This window comes from Pagrus pagrus, assembly GCF_965226575.1.
Source record: "Pagrus pagrus genome assembly, chromosome: 12".
Taxonomy (NCBI): Eukaryota; Metazoa; Chordata; class Actinopteri; order Spariformes; family Sparidae; genus Pagrus; species Pagrus pagrus.
Window position 1 is genome coordinate 18,041,989 of NC_140196.1, and position 22,204 is coordinate 18,064,192.

The 22,204-nt window shown below is 39.3% G+C and overlaps 1 protein-coding gene across 1 annotated transcript; it reads left to right on the plus strand.

Annotated features, from left to right (window-relative positions):
- Positions 1-1,566: 1,566 nt before the first annotated feature.
- Positions 1,567-22,163, plus strand: nectin4b (nectin cell adhesion molecule 4b). Its single transcript, XM_084369179.1, has 11 exons — positions 1,567-2,027; positions 7,209-7,409; positions 8,738-8,905; positions 11,920-12,198; positions 13,636-13,753; positions 16,477-16,628; positions 17,258-17,420; positions 17,618-17,693; positions 17,989-18,048; positions 18,828-19,013; positions 20,330-22,163. Exons 1-11 carry the CDS (start codon positions 1,976-1,978, stop codon positions 20,588-20,590), a joined length of 1,716 nt encoding a protein of 571 aa, XP_084225305.1. The 5' UTR covers positions 1,567-1,975; the 3' UTR covers positions 20,591-22,163.
- The last annotated feature ends 41 nt before the right edge of the window (positions 22,164-22,204 follow it).

Sequence of the window (22,204 nt, forward strand, 5' to 3'; positions counted from 1 at the left end):
TTACATAGACACATAACTGGAAATGTATTCAAAACAGATTCATAACAACCTGTGAACTCTGGCTGTGAACTGTTTTCCCTCAGGCTCTTCACAAAAAACTCACTCATCCAGCTGTCTGTTGCGACACCTGATAAAGAAAACAAGGTTCAAACACTCAGTTTGAGTACACTCTCAGTCCATTTGCATTATGATTGGTGTATATAATTAGTATTATTAACGTGAACATACATGTTTCTGGGCTGTTATTCATATTATACCTGTCATTCCATTCCCATGACACACCCAACAAGACAATAGAAGTAATTTGAGTTGAGTGTTGTTGTTTTTTTCTACTGCAGCTGTTTTCCACACTAAACTCAATACTCTTAGTGCAGTTTTCATTTCTGTATTTATAGATTTTGGAGAGAAAATGCTGTATGAAATGTGTCTATACATAAACACTGAACATCTATATGAATAAATCTTTCTTTCTGGTGTCTGTCACCAGCTCAAGTAAACATATGAACAGCTGAAACAACAGGATAACTCTTCTATCAGGTTGTCAGTCAGGTTTGTTTTGGAAAACCTGAATAATTTGGAATTTCGCACGAAATTATGCTGCGTTTAAAGCCTCCTGGAAAATTCATACTTGTCAATGTAAACGTGATTGTTAGTACCACGTGTGTAGAAATGACAAAAACCCAAACAAAATAATCTTGCTTTGTTATTTTTTTGGATATCCCATTAATCTTAAAGCTACTTTGGTACAAAAACTGAACCACAAAATCTATTTAGAACCTTTTTTTCTAAACAGTATCAACAACAACTGTTTCTTCACTTGTCCCATCATGCTGAAAGTAAGTGCTCACATTACATTAAGCATCTCCTGCTGGTTATATCAATTTTTTGGGAGCGTTCATATGCTCTTGTTTGGTAATTAAGATACTTCCAGCATGGTTTGAAGAAAGCTGAGATTGAGACTTTTAATATTCATACAACAGTGGGCAAATAATGATTTGTATCGGCAATTGTATAAAAAAAAATACATACACATAAAATGTATATACATACATGTAAATATATGTTCAATTTACTCTTGCTCATACTTTTGATTCTTATGTACATGTTCTATCTTTTACTCCAGTATGACTTTTGGATTCTTTTACCTTCTTTTACCATTGACCTTTCTGCTGAAGCCTCTGTAGGAGTTTATTATCTCAACGTGCATTGTGAAACCATGTGATTTTTTAATTCCCTTTTTCTTTTGTTTTCGCATATTTTCTTCTTGTTCTGTTTTTCTCTGTGTTGTGTGAAAAGTCCTAAGTCGAATTGAGTTGACTGATTATTTATTGTTAACACGTGAGTAAATAAATAAATCTGATCAAAATCAGTTTCTGTTCTTGTATATTTTTTAAGTTTCCAACCTGACGTTAGAAAGATTCAAAACCGATTTTGTCAACATAGCCTGAACGCAGCATAAAGTGGGCGTGTCCAGTCGGTGGGCGGGGCCGTGTCAGACAGGTGCAGAGGCTCAGTCCTGTGATTTAGGTGCCTCTCCTGTGCGTGACGAACGGAACAGGTTTCTGTTTGGTCAGTACACGCTTTATTTTTATTTTCTGTGCCAACTCAAACACAACTTTACTGTTTCCGTTTATGTGTTTACTTTTACTCCTCTGGGAAGATGTTTTCGCAGTAGCTGCAGTGGACTTTTTCTTGCCCTGGAAATGAAGTTAAAGCTGTTTACATACTGCACTAAACAACATTCAACTCGTATTAGTGGAAAAAAAAGTGGATTATCTTTCTTTTCTAAGCGTCATATATGAGATTTGAAGAGGAGACACCTGTCACACCTGCCTACAGGTGTGTGTGGACTGCTACCTGCTGTCAACTCTGGACTTCCTGTCTCAACTTAATGCTTTAATATCGATAATGAAAGCTTAAAAACAGCGAAGAAGAAGGACGTTGATTGAGAGCAGATTGTATTTTTGGACTAAAGATGGAGTTGACCGGTCAAAGGACAAAAAGTCTGGCGCTGCTTTTACTAGTTGGTGAGTTTTTCTGTTTCACTAATTTACATGAGAATACATGTTTTATTCACAGTCTGTGCTGTCACTTAGTAAAACAAGTGTTGAAAATACATTAACTTCTTGTTCTATTATAAAATTGAGTTACAGCATGTCTGATACTAAAAACTGTCCATTCAATATGGAATTGGCCAACTGCTTCACAGAAACATGAAAAGGGGAAAATGGAAATAAATACCATCTTATGGGGCCTCATGGTAACTTACATTTCTCATTCTGTTACTATAATAACAATATGATATCCCTAAAAGCCCCTGAAGGGAGGCTAAAGTTACATTTAGGTACTTTTTAAGGAAAAAATCCTACAGCATTTGTATAATATTTTAATTATATTCCCTAATAGAAATGTGGCCTGTTGGAAAATCAATAACAATTGATGAGGTAACAATAATAAGGTATCAATAACATGTTTTTTAAAATCATCTTTCTGGTGCCTAATTAGTGTTTCTGTGCAGTCTGAATCTGCCTTTGCTCGAGGTTACAGTCTCAATATTGTTTTCTGTAGTTACACTATATGGCCAAAGGTATGTGGACACCCCTCATCTTGTGCATTTCTGTCTTCTTTTTGATTCGCGGATGTGTATTTTTCCCGTTTCTGTGGGAAAATGACCTTAAATTAAAGATGATGGCTGATCAATACAGTATAAGATCTTTGGCCAAAAGTATCTGGACACCCATGTCTGCTGTTAAATTAGTCGGAGGCTGTTTTTAGGCCCTTTCATTCCAGTGGAGGCAAATTATAAAGTATATGGACACCCCAGATTTTGTGCATTTCTGTCTAATTCTTAATGTGTGGAAGTGTATTGTATCAGTTTTAGTAGATAAATGATCATAAATTTATTCCAGATGATGATTAATACAGTTTTTGATTCTTGGTCAAAAGTATCCGGACGCCCATGTTTACTTTTAGTCTAAACATCCTTTTTTTTTTTTCTTTGGTGCTTTGATCAGGGCCTGTTTGTTCCATTGAAGGGGAATCTAAATGCTATTGTTGTCTGTAGTCACACTTTATGTCACACTATATGGCCAAAAGTATATGGACACCCCTCATTCTGTGCGTTTCTGTCTCCTTTTTTGTTTATGAAAGTGTATTTGTCTTGTTTCTATAGATAAATGAACATAAATTGAAGATGGTGATTCAATAACTCTTTGGCCAATGTTACATTAGTCTGAGGCTTTACGCTAGGATCGGGGCCCCTTTTGTTCCAGTGGAGGCAAATCTAAATGCTTTTTGCTGTAGGCTCACTATGTAGCCAAAAGTATATGGACACTCCTCGTTGTGTGCATTTATGTCTAAATTCTGATGTGTGGTGGTGTATTTTCCCTGTTTCAGTCGATAAATGACCTAACATTATGATAAAGATGTTCAATTCTATTGCCAAAACTATTTGGACACCTGGGTCTCCTGATACATGGTCTTTTCTGGGTCCCCTTTGTTTCAGTGAAGGGAAATCTAAATGCTACAAGTTGATATTTCAGACAGTAGTGAGCCAACAGTTTGGGGAAAGACCTCTCCTGTTTTCACAGCCTGTAGCAATTCTTGTGCACAATTCAGGTCGAAAAGGTCTTCCCAGTCTGGTGTGGAAGACTTTGACAGCAACTTTGAGAATTTGAAAAGTCGGCTGTGCGCCAGGTCTATCGCCCAATATCACAGCCTAACCACTGACCATGTGGCTGGATGGGAGCAAATCCCTGCAGCCACAATTAAATATCTGAGTGGAACATGTGCACAGAAGACTGAATGCTTCCTGTCACATTTAATTTTCAGTCGTCCACATACTTTCGTCCCTGTCGTGTATCTGTTTGTCCCTGCTGGTGTGTAGAAAGAAGCAGCGTGACAGAATGTGGCTCAGTCACATTCTTACTTTTAGTCAACATGAATCAGAACTTATTGCCTAACATGTGCCTTCCTGTTCCTCTGACTAATTATGTTGCTTTTGTTTCCTTCTTCTTTAGCAGAGATTAAACTCTGACAAACTGGAGGACTGTGCTGCTCCAGTTAAAAGAGCAAATGCACATATTAGATTATTGTTGTTTTAAGCTGCAACCACACATGTGACATGAAGTTAATGTCAGCCTGAGCGAACAGGAAAAGCTTGTGTAGCAGCCTCAAGTGTTTGTCTGGAGTGTTTGTCGAGTGTTTAACTCTTTCTTTGAGTTTGGTGTCAATCTCTCTTGACTCACTCTCACCTCTTTCTCTTTGCCTTTCTCGAAAGTTTTACATTTACCTCTTTCTTCCTGTTACAACACTGTCTCTTTCTCCCTCTTCTCCACATTTAGGTCACCCACACTGTGGTTCTTTGTTGGCCAAATTTAAACTTTCTGTGTTTGTGAAGAGATCTGTTGCCTCTCTTTCTCACAGTTTTGTTCGTGTGTCCTTGCTCTGACTGTGTGGGATTTTTTTTTTCTGTGGGAGTCCATGTCCCATATCAGCTTTAGTGTAATCATTAATTCAGCCCATGAATCAGTAACCACAGTCAAAAAAGTGTGTTCACCCCAGAAATCAAAGGGCAAATGTTTGGTTTTTCCTGTTTGAGTTGTTGATGTGGCGCTCTCACACGCTTTCATCCATGTTTGTGTCGGTCCCACGTTTAGATGTAGATTTTTAACCAGATGAGATAAAAGAGCAATCAGTCATAGTCGTCGGCAGCTTTGATAGTTTAACACCTCACTGACATGAGACTGCCACGTTGTATTGAAGCTGCTGAAAGCTTCAATTAATATTTAATTCAATCTCTTTGAAAAATGTCAATTTTAAAAGTTAAAAAACTGAGTAATATTAGGTGCCCGTGTACAGATTTTGGACCTGTCCAGGAAAAAATTGTATTCCTGCCAGAGGTGGTAAAAATCCACACATTCTTTAGCTGTTCCTAAACGCACCACAAACCACGTATACACCTGCTCCAAGTAACCTAAAAAAGGAGGACAGGTCATTGCGTCACTGAATTTTGCTTTGGTGCCAGACTGGGGTGGCAGATCTCTGCTTTGATAATCAGGTCAAAAACGTTGCTCTTTCATGTTTCTTCCATCTCAGGATCATCTCCAAATCAACGTTTTTTTTCAGCAGCTGTTAAGGTAACAAATAGGAATAGAAACCTGCAACTACTACCAATGTGTAGCTAAGATAATGCAGGTTCAGAAAGGTATCAACACTGATTAGGCTTGATTCAATTGAAGGGGACTTTTGGGCCTGGGTGGAGGTATGCACTCTACTGAGTGTCTTTCAAGTCAAAGATGTGGTTTGGTTACAAACCAATCGAAAAGAGAGCCACATTTTAAATACCTGAGGCATTTATTAAGATGCTAATTAATAAAAAAAAAAACATTCTTAAAATGAGACAAACTGCATTATGTATGTCAGGATCCATAGAATTCAAATTAAATTAGATAAAATAGGAAATACAAATAGTTTTATCCTTTAAAATACTAGATGTGCAAGCAAAACTAATTATTTTAAGTAGACGTTCACAAAGGGGTCAGGTGACAATAACCAGTCCAATTCTCAGATCCAATCATATTTTCTATAATCTTAAAACTAAACCAGCAATTCAGAAACATTTAAAAGAACAGTGACACTAGAATCATCGATATGAAGTAAATGATTTAAAACGACACAAAACGTGAAGTCGTGGTGGGAAAAAATCCTCTAAAACTGCACCTAAAACCATCATTTAACACTTAAACTCCCCATCACCGTAGCTCTTTATGAGCACGTCTGTAGCTCATAAAGGAAAGATTTCTGCTTTTGAGGAAAGAATTAACACAGATGAAAGCGGTATTGTTCCGGGTGTTAGCGCCGTCGCCCCACAGCATGAAGACCCAGTGTTCAAAACGTCCGCCCTCCTTTGTGGAGTTTGCATGTCTTCTCACTGTCTGCATGTCAACAGACGAGCGGGTCAGGTGATATGATGACTGCCCGTAGGTGTGGATATGAGTTTGTCTGTCTATATACAAACCTGTCTGGGGTATAACCCACCTCTCACCCAGTGCATTATGGGATATTGTTGTCCCTTCCTACATTCTTTAACAGTATAAAAGTAAACAGAATGAACGGATCGACTGGTTTCAAGACAGAAAGTTGTTTTAGGATTCATATGTACATACTGTGTGTCTGCTGTCAATAATGAAAGCACCTCATAGTGTGTCACTGTAGAAAGACAAAACATTATGGCTGCATCTAACAATTCTTTGTTTTTACAGCTAAATCGATTATTAGTCTATAAAATGACTAGCATCCTAAGTTCACAGGGCCAAGGATGACGTCTTCAAATTGCTTGTTTTATCTGACCAAAACAGTAAAAGACAATTATGTTCAACTTAAAGGAGAAAACATGTCATAGGAGCCAAACACACCGTACTTTAGAGGAAGTGTTTGCTTTCTAGATTTATGTCTAATGTTTAATCTATATCACAAATGTTTATTATTATGTTTTCAGGTTTTCCATCCTCATCCATCTGTCCTATTCTTCTGAACCTGATATCTTAGGAACACCTCAAGGGAAATCTTTCAAATTTGGCACAAATGACCACTTGGACTCAAGGATGAACTTATTAGTGGTCAAAGGTCAAAGGTCACTGTGACACATTTTTGGCCATTACTCAACAGTTCACATGATATTTACAACAACATTTTACACAAATGTCTAATAGCATAAAACGATGAAGTGATGATGTGTTCATTGTCTGTAAAAAAACAAAAAAAGATATTCAAATTTACAATTATTTAAACCAGAAAAAAGAAGCAAGCGCTCATATTGGAGACGCTGGAAAGAGCAAATGTTTGGGGTTGCTATCAGCTTGACTTTAGCGATAAAGATCTCACTTGGTCAGTTTGTCGACTAGCTGAAATATCTCCAAATCTATTGGAGGGATCACTATGAAATTCTGTACAGACATTCAGGGTGAACTGTAACAACATCAGTGATCCCACGACTTTTCATGTATCTCATTCATCAGGTCAAAACTTTGGTTTGTAACCAAACAACTGCAAAACTAAATGTGTTTAGTGCTAAGCTAGTGCTTTGGTATATAAATGATAAAATGTCACATATAATGGCAATTACCAGAGGCAAACGATTCTTGAGAGCTGACAGGCCATTATGATCATGAATGTATTAAATAATTTCTACATTTTACCTTCTTCAGTGGTCGGTGTGCAGGGCGTCTTTGTGAAGCCTTCTCAGCCCGTCATCTCCCTGCGCTCCCTGGCAGAGAGTGAGACCAGGCTCCCCTGTCGCTACCAGGTGGAAGCTGGGGAAAAGGTGGTGCAGGTCACCTGGTTCAAGGAGCTCCCAGACGGAGGCAAGGACCAGATCATCACTGCACACTTCACGGATGGCCACACAGGTAGGCTGCAGCGATGGGTTACCAGTGAAAGGACTCTTTATTGAACAGAGCCGTTTTTATAGTTACAGTAACTGTTTGGGCACGAGGTCTAGTGCTTCTGTCCTTATCAGGCTTTTGTCTAGGAATCTTACCTTCGACATTAGATATTACATCAATCTGATGAGCAATGAATATTACAGAATTCTACTAAAGTCTTTTTATGATGACTTGAAATACCAGATTTATGTTTATTTTCTTAAATGTTCTTAAATGGTTGATTTCAGCTGTAGTCAGACACACTGTTTAATGACTGAAATAAAAACTTTCATAAGCACCTCAGTTACAGTTAATCGCCTTGAACTATGCTTATCGTCCAAATCATATTAAAGGTGCAGCAGGCGATTCTGGAGAAAGGTAGTTGATTGTTGAGTCTCTTTCCTCAGAAGCTTTATTATTACCTTCATTCTCTCTCAAAGATCATTGAGGGCAGGCCCTTATTTACAGTGATGTCGATGTTTGTGTTGAGATTAGAAGCACAGATCTACTCCAGTCCTCCGCTATACCCTGAACAAGATATGTAGGCCTCCAGTTGCTCCAGACTGGACTGTGATTGTACTGGGAAGCCTCGAGGTGTTACTGTGAAGTATTTTCTTGTGAGAAAACACAATTATGGTAGTAGACACACAGTTCGTAAGGTTATATTTCAACATTCATCCAGGCTTTCAGTATAAATTCTCAAGGGGGAAATTAAAGGAGGGTATAAGTAAACGAAAGAAAATAAAGCAACAAAATCATTTCTGCTGTTGGTTTCTTTCTTAACTGTCACACAGCAGAAGTTAAGCACTGCAGCGGTGTTGCCAAATTGGATGGCTTTCCGCCCAAATTGGGCTATTTTTTATTTCATCAGCGGTTTCCACACTATGAAAAGTTGTCAGAACAATCAACGCCTGACGTGCATTTACTAAAAGTGATGGTCCAAAAACAAAACTAGATGTCATTCCAGTAACCACTTCCAGTCGACTAGGTCGAACAATTTTTCTGTACATATTTTTTTTCAGACGTACCTCTGTGATGAAACCCTTGTGAATGTTTACAAATCCGGCAACACAGAGTGATTTAAAATGAGATCATCCCAGGAGACTGTGATTATTTGTCTGCAGGGTGGAGTTATGATGTAATTGGACAAATGCTGATACATGTCTAGTTTCTCAACGTTAAAAAAATAATTTTTTACCAAGTCTTTCTCCTTGTTTCCATAATTTTAAAGTGCATTTTTGTCCTTTTAAGCTCTGAATAGATTATTGAATCTATTGTCTGTCCTCACCGTAAGTTTTTGTTTTGTTTATCAGAGTTCGGACGCTACTCAGGCCGGGTGAGGTTTGAGAGCGGGACCCCCACAGAGGACTCAACTCTGCTCATCCCGAGCACGGAGGAGTCGGACGAGGGCAGCTACACCTGCCACATCTCCACCTTCCCCAACGGAAACTTTGAGAGGCAAATCAAACTCACTGTCTGGAGTAAGAGTCATCCTCCTCCTCCTCCTCCTCCTCCCCCTGCTCTCGCTTTTTCTTTCTTCCTCCCACACCTTCCTATTGTAATCCTATCAGAGCTGCTGTAATGATGTTTAAACCGTAATCATCTTCATAGAAGAAAAAGCAGACCAGGGGAACCTCAGCAGGTTTGCTGACGTGGCCAAAAACTCTTTCACTGAAGGCATTTTTAAAGTTTCAGTGGGTTGAAAGCAAAATGTGAATAAGATTGGATCTTAACAGTTTATTCAGTATAAAACAGCAAGTGGAAAATACAAGAAAAGGTTGCATAAGGCTCGTTGAAGATAAAGCAGATAGGTAGTATCTACCTAAACAAGCTGATTTTGTGCCCAAGCCAAGTGCAGAAGGGTTTTTTTTATGATTAAAGATAAGCAGGTTCGACCACAGGGTTTGATGCAGTTTGTGATATGCTTCCAAGTTAAACATACTACAAGATAGATGAATTACCTCTTTTCTATGCATCCTGCTAACAGCTGTGTTCAAAAAAGAAAAATAGTATTCAAAATGGGTTGCATCTTTCTTTTACTCACTGTTCCTTGTAGCTGCTTTAAGTCAAGTACACTTTTATTTATATAAATCACAAATCTGCCTTAAAGAACTTTGCACCTTCTGTCCGTGGACTCAGAGGAAGTCTGCAATAGATGTTGTATGTAAAGAGTAGACAGAAATTACAACTGGAAAATGTCAGTACGGACAAACAGAATCACAATATTAAGTAAATAAAGTAATGCACAATATATAGTGTATTTATTGGCCCATTAACGTAGATTTAAATTAATATGTATTAGTCAAATAATTAAATTGTAGACAATGGGCCTATTAAAGCCATAATACGAAGCTAAATTGCTTCCATTGTTGTAACAAGCTCAGCATCTGCAGCAGCCACACACTTTTGGTTCTGTTAAGGCCATAATTGCCCAGATTTACCATAATTCATTCATTCAGTCTCACAACAAGTAGGTTTGCACTGGAAACAACACTTAAATACTTCTTTTAAATTAAAATACATAAATACCAAATAAAATGTCCAGTTTCTGCAGCACTGTCATCGGTCACTTGGTCATGTGGCAGAATATTTTGGATCTCCTCCCCCATCACTTGCTGACGGGGTTACTTTGTGTCAAGGTTTTCTGTGGAAATCTTGAAATAAAACCCTGCAGAGATATTATCTGTTCTACATAACTTCCATGGTGACAGTTCACACATAAACTTGTCCTAACACGCCGCTGATCAGACGAACCAACAGAAATACACACACTAGTAACCGACAAGCTCCAGCACTGAATTCTCTCTGTACTGGAGTGTAAACCTTCTTATGCAAACTCAGACCTGATTGATTTCTACAGTTTTTATGCATCTGGGTTGTTTTGGTGGTTTTATTTGTCCATGAGCCGCTGTCATATATTAAATGATAGAATCGTTCCGTCATTGGGCTTTTTTCTTGCAGTGTGCAGAAAACCTCTTCCCAGATACCAGCTGTCTATCAAACACTGTGGGCGGTCCTGTGAGGTCATGTTTGTTGGAGTATCTGTTTGTAAAGCTTCTACAGGTGGTGCCCTCTTCTTTGTGTGCTAATCCATAATGGATATTTCTGCTAATGCACACTACCTGTTTTGTCTTCATGTGTTAATAATCCAGTGGAAACTCACCAGGTGTTACTACTGAGTGTTTACGACATTGAAGGCTGTCATGACTGAAGTGTGAATCACAGCCTTGTTAAACCAGTTAGTGAAGGAAATGAACTTATGTGAACATATCACACTGTTTTATTGCACAATTATCAATCACGTGAGGATGTCACACCTTGTTGCTGTCCACCATCCATTGTGGATCACTCAGTAACATCTTGGCGGTACATTGTTTTCTTGTTTATGGTCTTCTCTTTGCTCCAGGGTATATCCAATACCTTTTTTATAACGATATTCTTATGTGGATCTTGTTGCTCAAACTCATCCCTGGCACACAATGACAATCACAACACAAACATGCAAAAACATTCAGAGAAATCCTCGTTTCAATGGATCTAATTACAGAAAAGACAAATAAGCTTTGAGCGGACTTTGGAAAGTATTAATTAAATCTGAATGCAGTAACAATGCATGCTGTAATTTTGGGGAATTTGATTTAGCTCATCATTTTTAATTCTAATACTGTTTTTATTGTGTTTTTAACACACAAAACACAGTTCGGTAAGAGTAAGACAATACAGAATCTGAAGAAATAGCACAATTACACACAACACAGTAAAGGTTTTATGTTTAAAAAACATAAATAAAGTATAATTAAACATATAACATGAGAATAAATGAACAAAAGAAACTTCCTCTAAAGCGAAAAATTATTGGCCTCTTGCTGTTATTACCTTTATTTTTGTAATAACTTTATCCAAACAAAAACATTAAAATGTTTTAATGGATTTTTATTTAATACTTTGATAAAATGAAGCCTAGACACAAGTATATTGATTTTTTTAAATGTATTTATGTATTTATTTATATTTATATTTATATTTATTCTATTTTATTTTATTTTATTTTATTTTATTTATTTATTTATTTATTTTACAGTTTTTGCTTTCTGTAGTACGTCTTGATTTGTCAGTGACATTTTAAAAATTAAGGTGCTTTACACGAAAATTCAAGATTAAAACAAGATTTTAAACATTTCAAGATTAAATAAGAAACGTAGTTGAAAAGAATAAAATAGAGCAGAATACAGATAAAAAAGGAGATACTGAGACATATTAGAGCTGGAAAAATAAAATCACTTGGTGTCTGTGCACTGAGTGTGTTGCATGTTGGACCACAAAGAACCTGAAAACAGCCTTCAAGTTTCAAACTCTGCTCACACTGTACATCATTGTGCACAGTGAAGCTCAAACATCCAAGTGAAGAAAAATAAGCAAAACACATGACTGAGTGAAGGGTGACTTTAAGTTATTACTCCCTCCTAAACTCGTTCTGTTCCTCCTCTTCTGTCAGTTCTACCGATCTCCTCCCTGGAGCCAGTGTCCCTGGTGGAGGGCCAGTCGTACCGTGTGGCCGCCTCCTGTCGAGCCGTGGGCCGCCCGCTTCCCCGTCTCTCCTGGGACACCGACCTGCCAGGCCAGACCACCAACCGCTCCAAGGAGGGCGGGTCCGTGTCCAGCTACTACTCCCTGCATCCCCTGCGCAGCATGAATGGGAAGAAGCTGGACTGTTTGGTGTGGCACCCCGGCCTGGAGCAACCACGCAGGATCTCAAACCGCCTGGTGGTGCAGTGTGAGTACAGCTGATCATGATGCTGGGTTTTAAGGCCAAAATAGACGAGGAGGAGTAGATGTTTCATAGCTCATGGAGATCTGAATAAACTGAGAATGAGTAGTTTTTTAAATATATATTTTTGCTCTCTGAAATCTTTGGTGAGTAATTTAACCCCCATCCACAGTTTGTTTTTATATTTTGCAGCTTGGAGTTCCACTTCCATTTTTTGTGCATGACATTTCAGGAATATGGGAATCTTTACTTTCTGAGTGTTTCGTTTTGTTATCCTTTGGAGTTAGGACACATCGTACTGTATGCTCGCGTCAGCCTTCTCCACTGGGCTATGGGCCAGGCCTTTTAGCTCCTCCTGCTAATGGCTAATTTAACCAATGGCATTTTTTTCCCTGTAGCTTCCCTGCGAGAGCTATTTGTATAGCCTTTCTGCTGTGAAAATAAATGGGTGGTGGTAGACTAAACATTAGACAATATTGGCAGGTTGCTGGGAAAGTGTATGAGTAATGCTACATCCTCCACCACCATTATCACTGTTGGTGCTTCAGTCGGAACTTCAGTTCTTGTAATCTGAAACAACTGTTTGTCCAGTGTAAGGGACAGCTCAATGACATCCGGAGGAGAGGATTCATGACTCATGATGCATGAATCTATTGACCGTGGTCTTAGAAATATTTGAATTTAACAGAAATGCCATATGACTTCAACTCTTTAACTTGTAAACATTTAAAGATAATTGTACAAAATCAACTTTTAATTTTCTTGACAACAGATGTACAATATTTGAATTAATCTGACAGCAAGAGGAAAAGATCCATTTGGCAGTGACGAGAGCAGCAGTCAGACAGAGTTTATTTGGAAGTTATAAATACAAATTTATATATATAAAAAAAACTAGAATGGCACTTACAGTCTCACTCATAGAGACCAGCCACCTAAATATGGCTGATGTTTTTCATCAAGATCCATGCATTATTCCCTGAGAAATTAACCAAAATGTTGAAAAAGGCCCTTTTCTTAAATGGTAAAGACAGTGAGAACATCAAGACAAAGACTCCTGCGTACTGTTCACCTCACTTGCAATCATGAATGAATTTTAATAATAATGTTTCGGTATAACCTTCATCAAGCTATCTTGAGAAAAGTCTTCTGTCTATCTGTTTTGTTATCTTTATCATTGCAAAAGTTTTACTCTGTGAAAGAAAGTGATAAGTAATTCCTGAATCTGTCACTTAATCCAGATCCACACTGAAAGTTAATGGGGTCTACTCTGGGCTGAGACCCATCCTCTATCCACGTTTGGTGTAAATGCATTCAGTTGTTTTTGTGTAATCCTGCTGATAAACCAACCAACAAAAAAGTCTTAAAATGCAAGGTTTTTGATGCATTATACGGGTGAATATTTTGTATCACTGCATGTTCATGTCTGTGTTTCTGTGTCAGACCCCCCAGATGCCAAAATCTCGACCTCTACAGAAGAGTGGATCGTGGGGTTGGACAAAGCTGAGCTGGTCTGCAGCAGCGGAGGAAACCCCACACCTCAGAACATCACCTGGACACGGTACCGTCATCAGCCTGTCTGCTGCTCATACATACATACAGTTTAACTCTGTCTGGCTGCTGACAATTACATGTTAAATTCACCCCACTGTGATGCTATCTGCACTGCTAAATAGCTCTTTACATGGCACTGGAATGTGTCTCCAAACATACATAAGCCACAGCTACACACTCGCGAACAACAAAGAAGTGTGCTTCAATGTAAAGGAGGGCGTCTTTCTCCCCTCCGATTCATCGCAGGATAAAAGCTTCGGTGTCTTGTTGCGCAATTGGAAGTCAGAAAAAGAGTGAGGGAGATATTTTCACACGAGGGAGGGAGTCAGCGACACAAGGAAGAGCAGGAGACACATGCTAAGCACTTAATCATAGTGCCATGCTTTAAATATCACTGTAATGCCTGGTAAAACACAGGGTCTGCACTTTAATTAGAGACACTGCACCAGCCATTACAGCTACGACTGAACACACAATGATCGAATGTTGTGTGTGCTGAGTGAGTAATATTTCAGCCATGAGGCAATCTTGAAATATTAAGATTATTCTGGATTAAACCTTTTCAACAGCACAGACGCTTCGGCGCGCTCATCAGTGTAAACTCAGATGAGCATGTTCAAACGCACAGAGGCTTTACTTGATTTACTTTTTTTGCCAAGATAAGATCGATATCGCTCTCATGCAGCTGTTTAGCTTAGCTGAGCGTAAAGACTGGAAACAGGTGAAAACGGCTAGCCTGGCTTCATCCAAAGGGAACACAATATGCCTACCAGAGGAATACTTTTGGCTGCTAAAGATGGATTACTCACCCTATCTTTATCATTCTCAACCATCTACTCTGTGTCAGATGCAATCTCCACCTGTGACTCTATTATAAAGGAGAAGCTAGGTGGGGTTTTGAGAAAAGAAATCTGAGCTGTCTGGAGCCAGTTTTGGGGGGGGGGGGGGCAGCACAGTGAAACACTGGGGCAACATGACCCCTCTCAGTGGACCTAATCAGAAACTGGCTTTCCATTATGTGGCCTGTGATGGCTTCAGCTGCAGTGTGAGACTCACTAGCTGGACTTGTTTAAATCCCTCAAACCTGGTATTTATTCGGTCTATTTAGATCAATGGGCGCCACTTGTAAGCCCAGCAGGTTTTGGTTCAGGTGCATGCGAATTGGTGGTTAGACTCTGCAGTGAACCTGATCCCGTGTCGTGTTTGTTTAGCAGAATCACTTCTGTAATGCAAAACCAGTTGCTGCATTTTATGCAGTAGTTTTGCCCGATCAGATATCGCTGTGTTGGCATTGTTCCTACAACATCATAGTTGATCATTGCAAATGACTGTCCTGTTTTTGTAATGTCATAGCGAGTTCTAGCTCTAAGTTAAGATAAGATCATGGTTTCGGTTAAAATAAAGGAGATACATACTAATTTTCAAGTTCATAATTTTATTCTGAGTTTCTACTAGAATAGGTATACATACTTACGTGCTCAAAAAACGCATTAGTTTTCTCATACTGTTGAGTGCTGCAGCACTGTATTCCCCCTCTGTCTGAAACGCTCTGTTTAAGCTCCTGTCTCTTTAAGGCCCCCCCTCCTGATTACTTAGTCTGCTCTGATTGGTCAGCTCACACACGCCTGACCCAGCACCACTATCAACAACAGCATAGCATGTTTACAGCATAGCAGCTATGCTAAATCCATTCTTAAATGCCAAACTAGTCACTGGGCATAAATTATGCAAATGTCTGACATGGTGATGTATGAATGAAACTTCAGTCATTATCTACATGACGATGGACATCAAGTGAAGTCTCGTAGTCCACAATAAATTTTTGTAGCTTTTAAAGCACAACAGCAAAACAACTGAAGTAGATGGGACTTTTTAAAAAAACTTAAAACAACTGGAAAAAAAACAAAAAATACAGCTCAATACAGCTCGTCCAAGTCTTGAGAAGTCCTAAGATCATAAACTGATTTGAAAAGATTTTATCTTCACCCTTTCTAAAGCCAAATCTTCACTGTAGCTGCTAACCTAAAAACATTTGGTTGCTTGAGCTCGACCACGTGTTTTGGGTGTAAATAATGTCTTTTCAAATCTATTTGGGATCTCAGGGCTTCTGGAGACTCGGATTAAGTCACAATAGCTGTATGGAGCCATTTTATGTTTTTAAAAAAAAATTTTTTATAGTTTCAAACAAGTCCCCCATCTACTCCAGTGATTTAGGAGAATGCTGCAACACTGATGCTGTTTTGATGTGAAGCTCCAGAAATGTTTTGTGGACTATGAAACCTACAAACTTTCCATCAGCATGGGGGTGAGTAGATAGTAACAGAATTTTCATTGTTGGGCGAACTATTCCTTTAAGCAAGTAGTTTTGTTGCCAAAACCAAACTGTGACAGAAAACTGAAAATATAAGGTAATGAACAAAAAAGTACTGGAGCAACATTAATCATGACGCTGTAGGAACAATACTAACACAACAATAACAGATAAACCCTGTTGAGTTAGATCAAATGTCATTACATGTTTGTGTGTTTCCTCATCTGACACTTCAAGAGAAATAGTTTGAACTGGAATGAGAGTTTGTACTTACAGTAGTTCCTGTCCTTTATCTCTCACCTACGTGACTCACAGCTGTGGTTTTAAGCAGTGACTCATGGGTCTCTGTGTTTATGACCTCTGCGATGCATCATTGATTGCATCAATCAATGTTGACAGTTTCCTCTGATTATTCACAGGCAAGGAGGAGCTCTGCCAGATGGGGTGTCTGCCGTTGGAGGGAAACTTGCTTTTGGGCGGCCCCTTCGTTTGAATGACAGTGGGGTGTTTGAGTGTGTGGTCAGGAGCAGTGTGGGAGTAGGAAAAGCAGAGTACGTGTTGACAGTAACAGGTGAGTGCAAAAATATTTCAGCTTAGTGGTTAAGATCACAAAGGATATAAATGAGAACGTGTCCTGCTACTGTTTGCTTTGCTTGTATTTAAGATGGAGGCAGTAACTGAATGTAACTAAGTACTGTACTTCAGTACAATTTTGAGGTGTTTTTACTTTAATTGAGTATTTTCTTCCACAACACTGCATTTTGGAGGCAAATATTGTACTTTTACTCCACTACATTGTGATAACTTGTTTTACTAGTTACTTTGCAGATTGCATGTTGCATCAGAGCCAAAGTGGCACATTTTTAAACTGATTTATTTCATCTGCAAGTAAAAGTACAAAGGTATTTAGCAAAATAAGAATCAAAAGTATCAAAATTACTTCTGAAAGTGAAGGGGAGAAAATGAGTGAACTGAGACAAAATGAGTTTTAATCAAAAGCAAAATACTGAGTAAAATCTCCTTCTAATTTGAAGTAATTGTGCAAATATGCTGCCCTCTTGTGATGGATGAAATGCATGAACAGATACCATTGAGCTGAATCAAAACTGCTGCATGACAGAAGTCACTGTAGTTTTATTGCTGTGTGAATGTGTTTGTGTAAGAGAGATTCATCAGATGTCTTCCTCATCATTCTTTCAGCGACTCCACGCACGGGCGGGCCCCCCATTGACAACCAGTTGCTGATCATAATTGGCGCTTCCGCCGGAGCTTTGGTCATGTTGCTGATCATCATCGTCCTGCTGGTCAACCGCCACCATCGGCACAAAAACAAAAAGCTCGAGATGGAGCTCTGTGAAAAAAAGTAAGATGACCCACATTCTCCTGAAAAAGCCATGCAGTGAGAAAGTGGAAAAGACTTTTATTTATTACCCCAGCAGTGATGACAGCTCAAATGTGAATGTTGTAATCTGTTATTTAAACTGCTTACAGTCTGAAATTACATTTTCACACACTATTGTTCAGTAAATCCTCTAAATGTGCTGTCTTTTATTTTCCCAGGGACGAAATTAACAGTCTCTCAAGACAAGCTTCCTTCAGGAGACTGAACTCTGTCAGCACAGACCCCCGAGTGCAGGTACAAACACACACAAAGACACACACACTATCCTGCTGAGAACAATAACCAGCAGGGTTGAGAGAAACCAGGTTAACACACCCGTCTTGGTCGGGCGTAGCCAGGGTGGAGCTGTTTGCAAGTCAGCAGCTGCGTCTGCTGTGGAGGCCGATGATTACAGGCTGCTGGCAGCAGCTTCAAACAAATAGCAGGCAGTGTTACACTTATTATTAATATCTCACTGTGGTGATTCATTTTATTTGTCTTTTGTGTTGAAGTTGACTAACTTTCTTTCACTTTCTGTTTTTTTTCCCAGCCTGAAGATTACGCTCTGCTCAGAGTAGACAGCCGAATGAAAGACAGCGAAATGTCTCTGGTGAGTTCCTCATATGACCAGAGGAAACAATGTGGAGTGGAAGAACATTTAAAAGAGTTTGATAGATTTGGTCACAATACAAGAACATGAGTACTCTGATGCTGGTTATCAAGATTTATTCAGTTCTTCTGATAAGGATAACATGAAAAACAGATGATGCTCACTGAGAAATAACATGAATCAGATCCAGAATATATTGAATTTAGTTCACTGACAGTGTAGCAGGAGAGCCTTTGTGTACACAATCACAGTTTGGACAAAATTTAACTCAGCTAATGCTCTTGGCAGTGTGATTTTCATGAAACTTAACTGTTTTTCGAGTTATAGTATTACCAGTTGAATAAAAGGCTGGAGGCTTTTTATGCTTCCATAGAGGTTTATGGCAGAAAAAAGTTCAGAAACCACTTGATTAGTTGCTAAACAGCAAATGACATTACAAAAAATAGCTGATTCTGGCTTCTGGGATGTGAAGTAATTGAGTAGTCTGGATTTCAGAGATGACATTCAGTCGCATTAAAAGCCAGATTGTAGTTGAGGAGCTTTGCCACCTTACACCTGAAATGCTGAATAATCCCATTCAGAATTAAAACAGTCAGATTTATAATGAAAATGCAAAAAAGCAACATCTTTCCTTTCTTTCCTCCATTATAACACAAATTATATTACGCTTACACATTACAGTTGCTACATTTGCATCATTGTTGTTCAGAAGAGTCCTGTAAGAAAACAAACATTTGTTATCAGTGTTGTGACTGTTTGGGTCTCCTCCCTGCCTGCAGGAACGACCCATCTACAAAGGCAGCCAGTCCACTCTGGGTGGAAAGTGGGGTCCTCCGGGAGGGGTGGAGGTGGACGAACTGGGACGTCCCGTCGTCTGGCACGACGGAGGAGCAGAGATGGACAGAGAGAAGGAGGAGCGCAGGAGGAGGGTGGAGTCGTACCTGAAGAGCAGCAACATGTCACTGGTATGTGACACGCAGCTGAGAGATTAGGATGAAATGCATTTAGTTTCGACTGTAATGTGTCTTACTGTATTGTGTTTTAGTTACTGTCACACACTGTCATGGAGACAGAGAAAAGGACAACAAACTAATACATTGGAAACACATGATGGCCACAGAAGTCCTCTTTATTCTATCAGCTACTTTGAATTGTTTCATTATATAAGAAACATTTGTCAGGATGACTCTGTCCCTTTCAAATGATCAAATTTCCTTTAAATTTGTGGACAAACAAGCTCAAGTGTACTTGGAGGACTGTAACATAGAGTTACTTTGTTACGGTTTTGGACCAGAACAACCTGATCTGGTCCCTTATTGGCTTCCTTTAACACTCATTCAGTCCGGCCAGTTTCAGACAACAGGAAGTCATCAGCTACACTCTACAGCGTTGCATTCAATGCTGCCAAAATGTAGTAAAGTTTATATTGTCGTCTTTTATTCAAGTGGAGCTGGTGGTGTTTTACTGACCAGCCTGTTGCAAAATGATGTTGCTTGATGCTACTGCTATGTCAGAAAATATACAATTCTGTGTACTATTTCAGTAATTCTCAACACTTTAAATCGCATGCTCTACTGTATGTTGTATCCACACTGCATGATGTCTGGATGGTATTTGGAACATTATAGTGTTTTCATACCTGTCTTCTTTAATTTATTGCTGTGATACATTGATTTTTACCACCACCTAACAGACCACACATGCAGTATCTGATAAGTTGTCGCACAATGTTGTACAAAGTTGGAGTATGTATTTATTTAAAGATATAATGTGTTACGTTTCTGCATTAAAATGTCTAAAAGACTAGATCTTTGTTATATATTTGTTGAGCTGTGTACTTAAACTATCCCAAATGTTTCCAACAATGTTCAAACCCAGGGAAATCCTCATTTTACTCAAAGTAACGGTGCGTTTCATTTGGTTGCCTGTCGCTATAACTAACATCAGATGATATGTCAGAGAGTGAGGAAGGAAGTCAGCGAAAGAGACTAAATGTATCATGATTAAACTCTGAACATCTCTGCCTGCCTCACATACATTTTTTATCAGCAATGATGGTTGTTTAACAACAAAGACAACAACTCCCATGATCCCACACTACTTATGTTGTTTTGATTGAGAGACCCCTAGTGGCAGAAATTATGTACTGGGCATTTAACTAAAACATTGTCCAATCAAAATAAGTATTTCTGAATCACAACCCTGTTTACATGATTGACGGTGTAAAAAATAATGACCTTTGCAGCAGAAAAGTAGTGATCTGATTTTTCACTCTGTCCAGGACTCAGGACTACCCTCCTCCCTGGTTCCAGTGAAGGCCCAGCAGGACGACGGTGTTGGCACCAGAGACCCAGAAATGGGCCACCTCAGAGAGGGAGACTCCCCTCAGTCGGTAGCAGAGGAACACGAGGATGACGAAGACAGCGGCTCCTACCAGCTCTCGGAGGCACTCACCAATCACTTCTACTTCAGTAATGGGGTCCTCAGGCCCAAGCCACACTCCAACGCTATTCTGCTGCACCCCAGAGGACAGATCATCTAGACCACAGACTCTTACCCACAGCATGAGCCGGTCTGCATTCCTGCATTGAAAATGACCTCATTCTTTGTAATGCAGTGTTTGTTTTGTACACATTGACTGGAGGGTGTAATTAGCCCCATGAATGATCCAAGCTTTGATTATTTTTTGCCTCTGGCATGTGAGTTTTTGATTCTTTATCCTAATCCTATAATAATTAGGATGTGATCAAAATATTTTGGGGACATGCTATGCCTTTATTTTGACAGCTGATGGTGGAGAGACCACAGGAAATGAGGTGAGAGAGAGAAGATGGTGATTATCATGCAGAAAAGGCCCCCAAGCCAGACACGAATCAGGGACACTGTGGTTCAATAATGCCCCAAAACAGGGAGATTTTTTTGATCCACTGATTGAGTTTTTCTTTTCCCAATCCCTGACTGCCATTTTTCTCTTCTTCAACGTGCAAGGAATAAAGGTTCCTGTTGCACAGCGTTTACTGCATTATCTGCAGTGTTAAAATGTTGCATCCGCTGCTTTGGTGACCTGCAGCAATTTTAAAGCTGCAATTTGTAAGAATCGGCCACACAACTAGGGGGCTGCATATCACCAGAGTAACTGCAACATGCTGCCAACTGTTAGCGGCTTGTTAGCACAGTTAGCAGTGCAGCTTGAGGTCCAGACTGGGAGTTCAGAGCACCGTGAGAGTTTTGGTGTTGTTTACATGAACCGCCGTGTGGAGGAGGTTTTCAGATCCGTGACAGGAAAACCCAGCAGGGAATGCTGCCAGGGAGCTGCCCCATAACACAACTGCAAATACTGTTATTTCTTTACATTTAGCTTTTAAAATTCTTACATATTGCAGCTTTAAACTCACAAAAGGAGATTCCCAAAAGATCCTCCGAACTTCTGATTCCTTGTTTACATCACCAACAATTTAGGGAGGAGGATGTGGACCAAGACAATGTCTAAGCTCCAATGACTGGCTAAATTAAAAGATAGGAAGGCGATTCTGGAGAACGATGGTTGATTGTTGAGTGTCATTCCCGGGCCGACAAATACCAACACTTTGGTAAGAATTCAGGCTGAATACCAACCCAAAGTGTAGGTACAGTATTTGGCAGCCTGGGAATGAGACTCGACACTCAATTATCGTTCTCCAGAATCGCCTTCCCTACTTTAAAGAGTAAATTGTACTCAATACTTAGATTTTTAGCTTGGATGCACCTGTGGATAAGAAGTTAGTGTATGTATATGTGTATGTATGTATTAAATATATATAAGGGAGAGACATAAAAAGTTACTGTGCGTTTATGATGATGTAATGAACAGCTACCTGCAACTATGAAAAGGTCAAAATGGCTGTTACCCTGAGGACCTGAACACAGACATGGACATCAAACTGGTGGATGTTCATGGATAAACTCGGCAAACTGGTTTCCATCACCAGGTTTTAACATATCCATGTGAACTTGTAGGTGCACAGCAGTGGACAGATTGGATCAAACATGCAGGAGATTAACTTTAAAGCGGTGCTGTGTATCAACGCACAACCAGTTGTGTACATGTTGTGTAAATTGTTTTATATCTGTTTTCTATGAAACTGAAAAACTGACGTGTAAATGTTGTTTATTCATA